Here is a 16,152-nt window from a genome sequence, read left to right on the forward strand (position 1 = left end):
AATCGGTCACAAAGGAAGAGGGGACAGGGTAGCATGAGACTTAAGGGTCAAGACACCTGAGTCAGGTGCTGTTAAGATAAATCCATTGTTAATCACTTCTTAACTCTTGCAGAAGGTCTGGGTTGGATTTCCATTACTCACACGGTGGTTCAATACCACCCATAACTTCTGTTCCTGGATATCTGGTACCCTCGTCTGACATCTATGGGTAACAAGCACATAAGGTGTATACAGCAACCAGCACATACATGGTACATATATGCAGGCAAAACACTGATACAAAAAAAAACAAAACAAATCTCATTTAAATACACACTTTATACTTTAAAAAGAAGAATACTTGAGCCATTTTTTTTTTTTTTTTTTTTTTTTTTTACATTTTCAGGATCAGTAACTTGAGTCTAACTACTTCTATAGGTATTTGGCCACAGAGCCATGCAGGGTGACAGTCAACAGGAGTCCAGTTCTACCATACTCAGAGACCACCTACCATCTTCCCATAAGTAAGAGGAAGGGACAGACCCATGATGGATCTCTTTCGCTCTCTCTCACTTGCTCTCTCTCTCACTTGCGCTCTCTCTCTCTCTTTCTCTCTCTCTCTTCCTCTCTCTCCCTCTCTCTCCCCCCTCACCCAAATCTGTCCACTCACACTTAGGCCAAAGCATCTTCATGTCAGGTGGTCTGGACTGACTGAAGCATCGGCCACTAACTCAAGATATAAATCAACCATGTTGTCAGAGGGAAAGGTTACAGAGGGAGAAAGACTCACCTGGGGCTGAGGCTGCTCCCTTCCATCTTCCAACACCTGCCTGGGGCCTGGGACAGTGAGCTCTGATCCTGTGGCTTCTACAGTCTTCCAGACTCTCATCTCTGGCCGATAGCTGAGACCAGGAAGCAAGCCTGAGTAGTAACTCATCAGAGAGGGCTCCGCCCTGATGAAGAAAAGAGAAACGAAAGAGTGTTTCTCGAATCTCAAGGGTACTGCTGTGGAACACTGTCCCATCCTTATTTTTGGAATGTTATAGAGGGGCGGAATAAGGAGAAAGGGGACTGAAAGGATTGCAAAAGGGTACACCAGGACAAGCTAAGCCAGTTCCTGAGAGTGCCTTCTTTATGCAAAGAAGGGAAAACCAAACCAACCAACCAAACAAACCAATGAAAACCCCACATAAACTCAAACTGTTCCATCTTGCTCCCATGTCTAGGAGGGGAGCATGCATTCCCCAGGGTTGGTGGTGATCCCTCTTTTGTCATGTCCCTGGCTGAAGTGACTTGGGAAAGGAGACAGCAGGGAAGGAGGACTGAGGAGATCCCTAAACTCCATAGACACATTGGGTCAGAGCACTGTTTCTGAGGACTTGTCATCCCAGCCTACAAGTCAAGGCAGGAGGAAGCTGCCACACTGGCCACCAAGGCGTGAGGACAAAGACCTGGTCCACCCTTCTGAGGTGCAGATGTGATAAGTAGTGATGAGCTGTCACCTCCAGTGAGTCTTTCTAGGAGGCCCCTCAGGGATCATCAGGATCTATCAAGTCCCTTCTTAACAAAGGTTTCTCCTTCTGGGAGGACTTTGTCTGAGGGACTTGGTGGACTGAGGTAAGCCTCTACCCTGACAGGTCTCCCAGCAGTGCTCTTGCCTGCACGGACATTGGCTCTTTCTCATCCCTCAGCTCACATGCACAGGGACAGGCTGGTGTGGAGCTGGAGGGGGTGTGACTGACAAGAGCAGCCTGAGGCCATCCATGCCTGAGGTTAGACTTTGGGGTCCTTTTAGTGCCCACATGTTAGCCATGTCTCCATCTCTACTTCGATCAGGAATAAAATATTTTTAGATGACTTTGCAGGACTCTAAGTAACAAGACTTTGCAAAAGCATCTCAAAGCTAACGTGTCCATGTGAATCCAATGTCTACATGTTGCTGGTTCAGTCTCTTCTTAGAGACTGAAAGGAGTGCACACAGAGAAAGCAGAACTAACACTATATTGTCCTGTGTCTGACTGGCTCTCCTGAGACCCTAAGTCCAAACTCCTCAGTCAAGTGTAACTCCTGGGAGGTGAGGTGCACAGGGAACAGAATGTTGCTACACCGACTTACCCCAAAACAGCTCCAGAAGAGTGCTATTACAGCATCTCTCCCTTCCCTGAACACCCCACACCCTAGTTTCCGTCTTGGTAAAATTGTTGATACAGAAGTCTAGAGCATCTGGCCTTGTGTTAATTCCCCTGGGTGAGCATAAGACAACTACCATAATTTCGAACCAAATTAGAAGCAAGCTTTGTTATTCTCCAAAATGATGTACTTGGGCCAGGTCTATTCCTGGGTTCACAAAAAAATGGCAAATTTCACAGAGGCTTAAATGGCTGGTCCCATAAGGCCAACACGAAATCAGGGCAAAACAAACCTGTGTAGGGGAGTGAAAAGATGTGTCTAGTTTCACAGAGGCATTCTTGTTTCACAGATCTCTTTGACACAGTAATTAAAACTGAAAGCATAATTTTGGCTACCACGCTTGGGAAAACCACACAACACGGCTTCGAAACAAGGTGGAATGAAGGTTTCAGAAGCAGGAAACTTCAATTTTCAGGCAATCCTGAAAGAGGTTGCGTGTCAAATGGAAGACTAAAGATATGAACAGAAGCATCATGGGACAGATGGTTTGGATGGCACTTGGCAGGATAGAAGTGTTCTCGGGTTCTGCAGGATCATTCATGGTCAAGATTGATTGGTGTGGCAGCTACCGACCAACTCTTGCTTATGCCAGAATTTAGGTTATTGTTGCAGCAGATGGTACCTGTGATTGTAATGGCTCGGGTTACAAGCAATCTGTGCATGAAGGGCAAGGCTCAGCTTTCAGTTCAGACAGAGTTCTGTTCACCTGGGCATCAGACAAGCCCAGGGCTTTCACTTTTTGGAGATTTCCTCTTCACTCTCCAGACCCTGGTTGTTTTGTGTTTTGTTTGCTTGTTTGTTTGTTTTTCCGTGAGTATACCCACCAGAAAGCCTTCTGCCAAAGTTTTTTTTTTTTTTTTCTGCCCTAAACAGGGCTGTGTTTGCTCCCAAGTTCAGGCAAAGGGAAGCAGGAAGTTAATTCTTGCCTAGCTGCCTCCCAACTTTTGACTTCTCTCCCAAATCCTGTCTGAGTTCTTCCTTTTGTAGAAGCCTCAGGTTGTTTGGGTTTTCTGCTTTGAAAGTCACAGCCTGAGTAACAGTTTATGGGCAGGAGCTTCCTCACCAACAGTTAAGACAGGCTTCTTCATTCCTCACCAAGTAGCAGCAAAGGAGTCCTGGTCACTCCCATAGTCAGCTTGATTCTGGAGGCATGAGAGGATCCAGACAAAGTCCTCTGAGCTTTCTGCCCACTCAGGGGTGACATGCCCTTTGCTGATCAGCACAGCCATGACCCATGCCTTTGAGAGGAGAGACACAGCTCAGAAGCAAACACCCCTGTGATTTCCTGCTCGCAGGAATGAGCTAGTTTCAGCAAAGTGCAAAACACCCCTGTGGAAAGGACATGGATGTTCTCCATACTCTGTTGGAGTTGGTAGCAGCCTTTTAGACAGTATAGATGTCAGAGGTGTTCTAAGAAGCCTGAGAGTTCCTTTTCTTTGCTGAAGGAGATAGCATCACCTACACGCTGCTGTAGGGATAGCATCAGGTCCAGATTCTGTTTTAGACACCTGTTAAGTAGTCGACTTTCCAAGGGATTCCGGTCACAGCCTTTCCTCTGCATCCAGCTCTTATTAGGATAGCTGACTTCCACCATGTGCCCTCTTTCCCCACCACTCTTTTGATGCTATGTATGAAGCAGTACATTTATAGGCTGCCCCATTGTCCTGGCTTCAGTAGCATTAGGTCTCCACAGATACCTACAAACTAGGTCTCCGCTTGTCTCTCCACAGAAATCACTTTATGTGGCCTCAACAGTTGAGTGATTCTGGTTATCTGGAACCTAATCTCTGCTATGGAAGTAGGAATTGGGAGATGGTCCCACCACTATTTCGTCCTTTAGAGAGCAGCCAGTGAAGAGCTGATCCAAGATGCTCATGACCCCGGCAGTGTGTTCCTGATCACTTCATTGAGTTCATGCCTCTGAGTGGCCCTGAGTAGCACCTCACAGACCCATATTCCAGTCCTAGAGGGTAGAGTCATCTCACCACTTTAGTTAGGTTTGTACCCCTGAATCTGTGACCATGGTTCCATTAATGAAGCAGCGCTCCATATAGGAGCTGCCCAGGGACAGTCTAGATTCATGACCCTTGCCATCACCAGATTGATTAGATTCTACAACACAGAAGAACGTTGAAGTGTTGGTGAATCATGGGTACAGGCAAGCTGGCAGGCTGACCAATTCAGCTACTACCCAGGGCCAGATACAGAACTTTGACCTGATCCACTCCATCATCTACCCCAGCTATAACTTCCTGGACCATGTGAAGAGACCAGTCCTGCTCTTCCAAAGCTGCAGGATCTCCATGACACAAGGCAACAACAAAATATCTGTGGTGTGTCCTGGGGAGGATCCAGTATTGATGATGGAGCAAAGCCAGAGGCTTTGAACCAGACCAATGACTCATCACAATGAACATTTGCAAGAAAAGCTCTTTGGAAAATGTGTATACTGTGTGACAGACACACTGGGACACACTGCAGCTTTCATGGCAAGATGCTTTTTGTTGTCATTTTTTTCATTGTTCTGTTTTCTTTGGGGAGAGAGGTTGCAAAAGTGGAAAGAGATAGGAAGGGATGGGAAGATGAGTGGGATTGTGGTGCATGATGGGAAATTCACCAAGAATCAATAAAATAAATTTAAACTATTGGTAACTCTGTCAGCAAGTTTAGTTTTCCAGCCTTCTTCATCCAATATCTAAACCCAAACAAAATCTCCTATCCTCTCCTATCTGCTGGGCTTGTCACTCCGTTAATGTGTGGCCCCTCTCATGTGCCTTCCAGCCCCATACTTGGTTTGACCACTGAGTCAATCTGGGAGGCCCCCATATAGTCTTCATTCAAGCAAGATGGGGGCACAGATGGCTCTTTCTTCTAAGAAAGAGTAAACGGATTCCCTCATAGACAATTGAGTTCAGGGAAACAGGTTTAAAGTCCCCACACATGTCTGTTTCATGGCCCCACTCTGAGTCTCAGGACTTTGACTTTGGCACAAGTCACTTCCTGAACCTAGGACACAGTCTTCTCTGGAGCTCCATCTTTCTGAACACAAGGGCCAGGCACATGCCTTTGCTACTGTCTGACTTATAGCTGCAGAAATGAGTGACTCTTTCTTCATGGTTACTTGGGATTGTTAGATCTAAGTAACTCATATCCATCTATGAATGCAATGTAGCAAGTGTCAGCAGACCCCATCTGTCTTGCAGTGACCTTCTTTCTGTCCACAAGCAAATATGCCACTCTGTGTGTAGCTCACATGGTGTGTAATGCCTTTCTACAGGGTAAAATTTGGCCCCAGTACAGGCTTAACACATGAGGACCTATGGATACTCCACCAATAACCTTTGGTTGGACAGTGACCCAACTCTAGAACCCCACCCTGAGGCTTGGCGTTTTGGTCATTATCTTACAGTGAGTCTTCTGGACAAAGATCCTGAATTGAGACCTTTTTTTTTTTTTTTTTTATCATATTTGGTGCATTTTTTTTTCAGAAATGAGACCTTTATAAGCCAGGGTAGCTGAGAGTCACAATGTAGCCCAGGCTGTCATCACACTTGCAGCTATCCTCCTGCCTTAGCTTCTCAAGGACTGGTATTGCAGGAATGAGCCACCACATGGTTTGAAGTCTTGGAAGCTCAGGGTTTATTGTGGATTGCTCTCAGGAGAGTAGGAGACAAGGAAAGCAACATGTATGTGAGTGTGTGGGAGGGGGTGGGGGCAGAGCAAAGCCAGCTGGAGACAGGCTCCAGCCTAGACCCTTGGAATGGAGAGAGGAGCAATGTTCCATACTCTTGGTTTTATGGGGAGGCAGGGTTTGGACTCCCAGGCCAGAAGGTGTGACTCCCAGCTGCATCTGTCTCCATGTGACCCAGAACAATTGTCTGGGAATGATGGAGTCTATAAAGAACACTCATTGCTGCTGCAGGTGGGCAGACCTGACTAGATGTGCAGATTGTATCAGGACACCAGCCACAACTCTGATTTCAGTCAACTCTTTTCATTTGTATCCTGAATAGCAAACACTTCCTTGAAAATCTTCTCAAACTTAGACTCCAATCTAAGTCCCATTTCGCCAAACTTAGGGTCCTAGAAAAAAAAACAATGCAGGCAAGAATGATGGTGGTCATTATCAGTGACAGAAACACCTCCTCTCTCTTGGTACTTCTATCCTCTGGGGGACCCCATTAGCTGCATGGTTCATTCACATGTAAAGAACCTTAGATTTGGTATTTCTGAGAATCCTGCCTAAGGGGAGTTAGACACAGAAACTTATCAGGCTGAGGACTTGATTCAGTGGGTCAGTGTTTGCCACACAAGTAAGAGGACCTGAGTTTAGATTCCCAAACTCTGTGGAAAGGAGCATGTGGTGTCCACTGTAGTTGACAGTTGTTCTGTCTCAAAGAAGCTGAAATGTAAGAAAACTGCACACAACTTTGCCTTCTACCTTGATTGTCATGAATATTATGATATGCACACACACATAAACCAACTGAACTCACACATAAACATGCACACACTCATGAGTACATGCACATCTCACACACACACACACACACACACACACACACAAATATTTAAGCTAGGATCTAGAGAGATGGAGTGGTGATCAAGAGCATATCATACTCTTGCAAAAGACCCAATTCAATTCTCCGGACTGATGCCTCTGGACTCTACAGGCATCTACATTCACATGCACACACACACACACACACACACACACACACACACACACACACACGAGTTTTTTTTTTTCCAGACAGGATTTCTCTGTGTAGCCTGGCTGTCCTTGAACTTGTTGTATAGACCAGGCTAGCCTCAGATTCAGAGATTTGCCTACATCTGCCTCCTATATGCTGGGATTAAAATCCTGTGCCACCATGCCCACATTTGACATACATATATTTTTAAAAATTATTTTCTTTTGTGTGTGTGTGTGTGTGTGTGTGTGTGTGTGTGTCGGTGTTGCTGACCTTGAATGTGATTCTGTGATTCCGGAAGATGAGCCTCATGTCTTGCACAAAGTCTTCTACTTGGCAGTAAGCCTGGTCACTCAGCTTTTTCTTGATTATTTCCAACCACATAGGCTCTTGAACACCCACAGTCACCTCTCTAAACTGGTGAGAGAAACAGCCATAGGAGAGTGAATGCCACAACTCAGCATTTACCTTCCACGGGGTCCTAGAAACTCCACAGAAACAACAGAGTGCTCCTCGGGGACTAAGATCACAATCCCCCAAACTGGCCTCTCAGTCATGAGACATCATGGAAGCCAGTGACCAGGGGTTCACCACCATTACTTACATAATAATAATATGGCATCTTGGAAAAAAAGGAGCTCTCAGAACAGCAATAGACTCTCAAGAGAACAAACTCACACTTCTGCAAGATAAAGGGACTCAGTCAAAGTAACTTGAAAAGGCAAAGTCTATACACATACCCAGGGGAAAGGCACCGCTCAAACCCATCTGCAAATTTGCCCAACATGAGTGCCTCTTGGTTATAAATTTGTATCACTGAGTTTTTATACCAAGAAGTTATGCTGCGACAGCAGCATGATGGACGGAGTGTGCCTTGGAGGAGCAAGCTCTCTTCGGATGCTATTCTTCTGGCTCCAAGCCTGTCTGTCCTCATCCAGGGGAAAGGGGGAATATATGAGGTTCACAGTGACTCACCAACTGTTCCTGGGGCACCATCTCTCTCTGCAGTATCTCAGATTCTGGAAGACTCTGTTGACTTCCTAAGGACTGCATCCTACAGAAGATGCAACTCCATGGTGTTCTGAAGGGTGGGACATGAAGTGAGCAGAGGACTAGACCATTGAAAACAGCCACCGTTCCTACACTTGCCATTATGCTTTTAGGAATGGCTGAGAGTCCCATCTGGGGCAAGGTTCCTAGACTCTGAAGGTCCCCACTTTGATCTTAAGTTGCCAGCCTCCTAGCATTGTCATGGCAGGAGCTGGTCCTTAGAAAGTGGGCTTTATGAGAAGTGGTGGGTCCCCATTTCCTGACAGGTTACTGAGAGCAAAAGGAGACTAGGCTATCAGATCTGAGTACAATAAATTGGTCTTCAAAAAAGTTCTGGGAACCTTAAACTTCCAAGAGTTCATTACAACCTGGTGAAATGTGGGAAGTAGTTGATCATGCTTTTTTTTCTTTCACAAGTTCATAGAAAACACAAGTAAGTAGTGTATTCTACCCCCAATCTTTTGGACAAGAGGCTTTGGTGCACAACTTTGAGAAAAAGCTCTGTTGATGTGTAGGCAAAAGACTCAGCCTTTATATAAGGAGAGATGGCTCCCTAACACAAAGAACATTAACCTTTTGCTGACAGCATCTTGAAACAGCTCTCTGGGTCTTCCTGTATGGTATCTGTTAAGAGGCCTTGTGTTTCCCACCTCAAGACCCAGGCTCCCACTCCATAAAGATGATGTGTACAACAAGGCAAGGGTATTTAGGAGACAGATAAGGGACCACATTCCACTCACATCTCAGCTTCCACTGTTGGGATATGACACTCTTCATGGAAGGATCTGTAACAAGTATCACAGCAGAAGAGTGTTCCTACATTCCGACACACCTCACATTCATCTGAGTTCTGAATCTAGAAAACAGAACATCTATATCATTGGGAGATGGTGAGACTCATAAAGCCACTACTGTGGCAATCCTCCCTAGATGGCCTTTGCATGAGTCTACAAGGACATTGATGCTTCCACCTGGGATATTTAGGAAAATCATGGAACACAATTTGCAAAACAAGACTACCTGATCTTTAGTGAAGTCTGGGAGAAGGGAGGTATGAAGCAGACCTCATACCATTTTCCCTGTAAAACCAAAGATCCTGACACAGAATGCTTGTGTGGTGGTTTGAGTAAAATTGGCCCAAAGGACCACAGAGAGTGTGACCTTCTTGAGACAGCTATGGCTTTGTTGGAAGAAGTTCACCACTAAGGGGCAGACTTTGAGGTCTTGGTACTTGAAACCAGGCCTAGTGGCTCACAGTCACTTCCTGCTGCCTTTCGATCCAGAGGTAAAAGTCCCGGCTACTGCTCCAGCACTGTGTCAGCCTGCATACTGCCTTGCTTCCTGCTATAATGATAATGGACTAAACCTCTGAACTGTAAGCCAGCCCCAATGAAATGTGGTTTGTTTGTTTGTTTGTTTTGTTTTTTAATAAGAATTGCTCTGGTCATGGTTTGTCTTCACAGCAATAAAACCCTACTAAGACAACTGGCAACAAAACATGACTTTATATAATCTGACTAATGTCCCTAGCATGTAGATAAAAGGAGTTTCTGAAATAAAATATTAAGTCCACTTGCCTCTATAACAATGATGCTATTGACTCATCTAAGGGAGATGTACTAGGAATTTAATTTAATGGGATAAACTAAGACAAGACCACCTCCTGTAAATTAAGCCATTAGCATGCCATAAATTGAAGAAAGAATCTGCAGAGGAGATTTCTGACTGTGGCTCCTGTACCTAGGGGGCCCACAGCTGGTGGTAGGGCCTCAGAGATGGCAGGATATGAGTACAGATGACCAGGCATGTGGGTTCAAAGTACAAGGATACAGGTGAGCAGAGAATGGACAGGGTTTTAGGTGTTAGGACGGTTTGCTTATACCCAAATAACAGCCAAGCTGACACAAGAAAAACAGTGATTTGCTCAGTGTGATGGTTTTGCTTCCAGGCAGCTGTGGGCCCCCCACCCCCATGGCTCTCTTCGGACTGGCCCCATGGTTTGTATGAAAACCCACTTGCTCTATAGACAACTTTCTGCATGACAACTCCAGACCTAGAACTTGCACAGGAGGCCTATATGCTAGGTTTTTTTTTTTTCTTTCCAAACACTGCCCTTTGCAAATGGTGTCTCCTCCTGTATTTGCTCTTCACTCTTTACCCAAAGCCAGCCAGGCCCACTGCCATGTCAGGCTCTGTCCCAGGGATTCCAGTGATCTAGAACTCTGTCTCCCATCTTCAGGGTAAATAAGGATATGAGAACCCATAGTGAACCACATAGTAGGATGCTTCTGACCCAAACACCCAGAGTGGCTCCTCCTGCCTTGACTGTGGGACAGGTTTGGTAATGATGGCTCTTCACCCACAGCAGCTTACCTAAACTGACAGTTGAGTCCATTTGAGAGAGAGGCAACCAAGTCACAGACAAAGCATCAAGGAGAAGGCTGGAGCCTTTCAGGGATTGTAGCTAGGAGTCAGTACTTACACTAGGGTCAACTGGAGAACAATCCAAGTTCTGTGTTCTCTTATGAAAGAGAAAATTTGAGTGACAGTATTAAGTATAAGATCTGATTATTTATTCAAGTAGCCAAATGACAGTTGTTTACATTTGTTTTGTCATGACCAGCATTGATCTGACTTCTGAGATACATCACACTTTAACCCAGGCTGGCCTTGGACTCACTATACAGCCAAGGCTGGACTTGAACTCCTGATCCTTCTGCTTCTGCATTTTATGTGCTGGGATTCCAGCCATGTGCCATCTTGCCTATAAAATTTGTTATATTATTTAGAGGCTTGTAGGTAAAAACAGCTCAAGTGCTGGGCTTGTTTAGTTCCCACCTAAATAAATTAGAGAATAAAGCAAACAGCAAGACCAAAGGAGACACTGTAGTCACATAAGGCCTCCTGATCTCTCACTAAGGACTTTCCATCCTGAGTCACACCTGTTTCTCAATCTTACTTTGACCCAAGCCTGTGGAAGTCATGGCCTCGTGCACCTGCAGGGAGTTCCCAGGAACTGTTGACAGAGTCTATTTTCTTGAACTCTTTGATTTAAAATACTGGTTTGATTTAGGCAAAAATTAATTTTGCCTAAAGTGTTTTTCTTCGAAAATCTACTTTTCCCCCCATATCTATTTTTATGGACCTATGCATCTAGTAGGAGAAAAAGAGGATCATCGGACTATTGTTCTGATTAAAGCAAGGTCCCCTTGCTGGCTCTAGTCCCCGAGGAGCCTTTGTGAAGTCATGCAAGGAGGCAGGGTCTGGTTTCTAAATGAATAATTCTACTTCTTCTCGAACATTTAAGGCTCTAGGCCATTTTCTTTCAATTTGCCAACCCAGGATGTGTCCACCATGACCACCAGCACCTTTCTGCAGAGTAGCTGCCATGAGAACGAGGCTGAAGATGTGCCAATCATAAGGCTCAGAGTCCTAGAGTCTAAGTGACCCCAGAGAGAAAACTCCATCACCTTCTGTAGCTCCCTCTGAAAACCAAGTGAAACCAAGGCTCTCAGGGCCACAGCTCTTCCCCTTGCTAGCCTCCCTCCTCTATATTCAAAACTCAAAGGGATGCCATGCTGGCTGCAATGGTAAGAGGCAACAGTAGAATTCACATTGCTTTGGAACATCCACTGTGGTGACTTTTCATTCTTCCCTTCTGTGATACAGGAAGTCACAGCTCTTAACTCCAGTCCTGGACCGAGAGCTGGAGACAAGCATGATCTAGGATACACTCACCAGAGAGGTGGTCCTGCCGCTGCTCACTGTTCTAGAATCCCCCACGTTACCCTATTGCTCATTGTTTAATGTAGACAGTGACTTTGACAAAATACTTGGGGTCAGTCAGGGCTATTGTTACGATCGTCTCTTCCAGTCCTTGGGCATGTGTCCTTTTGTGTGTACTTTGTAATTAGGCATCACACAGACAAGTAAAGGCTTCGCTTGGGAAAAGAGACTCTGGGTATCTCAATGCAGATGTCATCATACTGAAATGATGGTTATGAAGGGAATCCAAGACTTCCTGACACAAACCAGTTATCACCAGCAAGTTTAAACAGTCATGTCCTGAGCTGAGAAGCTGGCATGTGATGCTGACTGTGACATGGAAATTTCCAGAGCCCACACCTCTGAACAGATAAAGAGGCCTGGGAGACTTATGGAAATGGAAATGGATCTTGGATTCTGTTTCACTGGGAATTCTGTTCTTATAACCAGAGATACAAAATAAGAGGCAACTGCCCTTTGTTGCTATGAAATATTGCACCCAAGAATTAAGGATGGTTTTGTGGCCTGGACATTTCTAGCTTGTTTGAGTGATCCAGACTGAGATACTCTTAGCATATGGGGGAAGGTAGAGGCACTGGCTTTTAAAGTAATTGTTGAACAGGTTAAATCATAGCTTTCTTCTAGAAAACAGAATGGATGAAACATCCTGAGGATTCAGAGTTCAAGCAAGATAGACAATAATGCCAATGACAAATTATACGCTCGCCTGGAGTTCAGATTCTCAGTGAACTATGAAGTCAGTGTCAGTGATATGTGGCCTGTTGAAGTCTATGCCGGTGGCTCTCTAACATCTCCAACTTAAAGCAATCAACATTCAAGGAAGACGACTTTACACCCAATACAGAAGCATGGGGGAAGGCACATTAAAGAAAGCAGTAACGGAGGAAATGAGAGGTGACTAAGTGTAACAGCCGAACTGGGGCGCCATCAGTAAGATGCTATGTGTGTAAAACTCACATGGTGAGCACTCACCTTTTTCCTCTTGTGATATATCCGTGGAGGGTTGGGTAGAAATTTTCTCTGCAAGATAAAAGGACCCGAATATGTAGGTATCCATATTTCAGCAGTATGAGTCTTGCATTTTCAACCTTCTTCCAAAAGTTCTGCCTGGTTCAGACCCATTGTCTGACTCCATTTCCTTCTTGTTACCTACAGACACTAGCCTGTGACAGCTAGAGAGACCCACCTTACATCCATCTTTCTCTGGTGTATCTTCCTTAAGTCCTGAGACGTTCCCCCCATAATCACTGATGCAACCTTTACATCTCTGTTCCATCTGACCCACTTCAGCTTGACTTTCCATACCAAGACTAGCCAGTCAACACCCAGTTGTTGCTTGCATATAGGGTGTCACAGACTCTGATGAATTTGGAGCACACAAAGACAGAAAACTTGGCTTAGGAGGGTGGATGAGGAAAAAGCTCATGAAAGAAAAAATCTCTCTTTTTTCTTTTTTTCTTCTTTTCTTCCTCCTTCCTCCTCCTCTTCTTCTTCCTCCTTCTTCCTCCTCTTCTCCTCCTGTTTCTCATCCTTCTGCTCCCCACCTCCTCCATCTTCTTGAGACAGGGTTTCTCTGTGCCCTGGCTATCTTAATTGCACTGCAGAGGCCTCAAACTCAAGAGATTCACCTGCCTATGCCTCTGAAGTGTTTTGAATAAAGCATGTGCTATCACTGCCAGCATAGAGAACCAATCCCACACAGTTTAAGAAGGGTGTCTTGAAGCTGAGGGACTAGGACAGTCAGTGCTGGGAAAGATATTTGAACTAAGAATTCTAAGATAAATACACAGGCTTGCTGAATAGGGAGATGATGAAATCATATCTGAGACTAGCTCTTTCTGAGAGAACTGTAGATGTGCCCTAGCTAGTTTGGTTGTCAACTTGGCATACATCAGTTGAAGAATTGTCTATCTCAGATAGACTATAGGCAATTCTGTGGGAGCATTTTCTTGATTGAGAAATGATAAGAAGTCTAAGCCCACTATGGGTGGTACTATCCCTAGAAAGGTATACCAAAGTTGAATAAGAAAGGCAGTTGAACATGGAACTTTAGGAGCCAAGGAGCAAGCCTTAAGCAGTGGTTTCTGCTTCAGTTTGTGCGTCCATATTTCTGCTTTGAGTTCCTGCCTTGGCTTCCCACTATAATGGACTGTATCTGTAAGCCAAATAATCACTTTCCTTCAACAGGTTGATTTTGGTCATGGTGTTTCTCATAGCCGCACAGGAAGCAAAGTAAAACAAGAAGGCTGGGCTTAGCTTAGAGCTGAAGTCTTCTTTAGTTTACTTGAAGCCCTAGGTTCAACCCTGTACACCAAATAATGATGGAGATGATGATCATATATTTCAACTTCCACTTCTTTTTCTTTTTTTCTTTTGAAACAGGATCTCTCTGCATAGCCCTGGTTGTCTTGAAACTTGCTATTTAGACCAGGCTAGCCTTGAAAACACAGAAATCTTCCTATCTCTGACTCCCAAGCGTTGAGATTAAAGGCTTGTGCCAACATACCTTGTCTTCAACTGACATTTCTAACTTCAAGGCCATCACTGATTTCTTGTCTAAATTTTGAATTTCAGGTAATTAGGATGGCTTAAAATCCCTGTACTAACAACTTCTATTACAAGATACTTGATAACACAGTGAACCCTAAAATTGTGCTATTTACTGAAAAAAAAAAAACCTGTTTCTAGTTGTAGTGTGGCTCAGCTTTTAGGACTTACTTTAATCCTTCTGGCTAGAATACAGACACACCCTTAGTACACACTTTTAATCCCAAACAATGAAGGTGAAGTTAGTTTATAGAAGGAAACACCAGTGTTTGAAAGTATTGTCTAATTGAGGGGCATACAAAGTGACAAATCAGGAAAAGATTTGACAGAATAGGATATGCTCAGCTCTCAGGAGAAGAGAGGAAAGGGAAGCTACGTAAGGGGCAGTGCAGGAAGAGGAAAAAAGAGAAGGAGGCAGTTTTACCAGAAGAGTTACACAGAAACCAGTTGAAGAGACAACAAACTAGGCACAGGTGAAGACAGAAAGAATGAGCCAGAGAATGAGAAGGAGCCAGAAGATTAGAACAGATTGCCAGAGTTCGTATGAGGCCAAACAGAACTCAAGAGAAGTAGAGAGAAGCCAGATTGAATCAACCAGCTAGGAAAGGAGTTTGAGCCAGATCAGCTGAATTGAACCAGCCAGCCAGAGTTCAGAAAGCACTAGAAAGTGTGAGCTTAAATCAGCAGTAAGTCTCAGAAGCTGAAAACATTCTACGCCTAGATAAGACTGTACAGTGGCTAGAAACTTCCAGGTCTAGGCCTAGGTTAGCATCAGAGGCAGTAAACCTCGGAAATTACAATTACTTCGGGTGAATAAAAGCTACATTTACAAACCTCAAAGGATGGGTTATGCCAAACACACAGCACACCACTATTCCACACAGGTGCCCTAGTTAGAACTCTGTTCAGATGCCCTTCTTGCTCTAGACTGTGTTCCACGTGTTTGACAGTCAACTCTTTCTTTGGCTTCAGGCAGAAATTTCTCTGCAAAAACTCCTATTCAGAATGGTCATTCCCTCCTCAGAGGTTCTGTGTCTCACATTTGTTAATATCACCAGGGTGTACCTTCCATGAGGCTGTGAATGAGGGATGCCTCACTCCTGAGTGACAGGAAAACCTAACTGGTATTAGGGCTTCCCATAACTCAATACTTACTTGATCTGTAAACAGTGCAATAAGAAGCACTGACCTCCCTCCCCTTAATTGCAATACCTGGATCAGGAATTTCAGGGGCCAATTATAGCAGCGCAGACTCAATTTCCAGTTCTTTGATCTTGCATGGCCTCCCATGATTTCAAATTCAGAGGGTGTGAACCAGTTTCCATCCTGACACTGTATGGACATCACAGATGTCCCTGTAAGATCATGATAGGTTAGTTTTGGGCCAGCTTTATCCCTAGATTCGTGATTGCTCACCACACTGGATCTAGAGTTACCAAAGCTATGCTGAAAGTCAATAGCTGAAGAGTCAGGCCTCCTGCCTGGCATCAGGTGTCCCAGCTTAACCCGGGGTTCCCTCAAGTGCTTTCATGAAAACTTGCATATTTCTTTTATTTTCATGCATGAAAAAAAATGATAATCACCACCTTTTAAAACTACTTCAGGGTCACCAAGAAACAGACAAGCAAGTGACTGACTCCACAGTGTGACTGGGGTCCAACCCAATGCTGAGCTCTTAGGCTGGAGAACAATGAGAGTCTCAGGTGCCCCAGGAAAGGTGGAGAAGAAATCCTCAACCACGACAAAGACTGCCACTGCAGCTCAGGATTAGGTGACACTGTGTTCTATCCAATTTAAAGGGAATATTGAACAGAAGTTTGTCTATTCCTACAGTCATAGGTAGACACCACCAAACATAAATCTTAATCCATGGAAATAGAGATTATGATTTAAAAAAAAAAAAAAG

At 44.6% G+C, this 16,152-nt stretch overlaps 1 protein-coding gene across 2 annotated transcripts in view; it reads right to left on the reverse strand.

The window, feature by feature from the left end:
- Positions 1 to 5,784: 5,784 nt before the first annotated feature.
- Positions 5,785 to 16,152, reverse strand: part of LOC117722330 (nuclear body protein SP140-like protein) — a 41,924-nt gene continuing 31,556 nt past the window's right edge. Inside the window, exons 14-21 of one of the 2 annotated variants that reach the window (XM_034521379.2) lie at positions 15,459 to 15,601; positions 12,672 to 12,719; positions 10,396 to 10,434; positions 8,654 to 8,769; positions 7,839 to 7,944; positions 7,468 to 7,545; positions 7,137 to 7,280; positions 5,785 to 6,252 (exon numbers count right to left, since the gene is read on the reverse strand). In XM_034521379.2, coding sequence (XP_034377270.1) covers positions 6,154 to 6,252; positions 7,137 to 7,280; positions 7,468 to 7,545; positions 7,839 to 7,944; positions 8,654 to 8,769; positions 10,396 to 10,434; positions 12,672 to 12,719; positions 15,459 to 15,601 — 773 coding nt within the window. In that variant the 3' untranslated portion in view covers positions 5,785 to 6,153. The remainder of the gene's footprint in view (positions 6,253 to 7,136; positions 7,281 to 7,467; positions 7,546 to 7,838; positions 7,945 to 8,653; positions 8,770 to 10,395; positions 10,435 to 12,671; positions 12,720 to 15,458; positions 15,602 to 16,152) is intronic. The other variant, XM_034521380.2, reaches the window with a different exon arrangement.

The sequence above is a fragment of the Arvicanthis niloticus genome, chromosome 17 (assembly GCF_011762505.2).
Source record: "Arvicanthis niloticus isolate mArvNil1 chromosome 17, mArvNil1.pat.X, whole genome shotgun sequence".
Lineage (NCBI taxonomy): Eukaryota > Metazoa > Chordata > Mammalia > Rodentia > Muridae > Arvicanthis > Arvicanthis niloticus.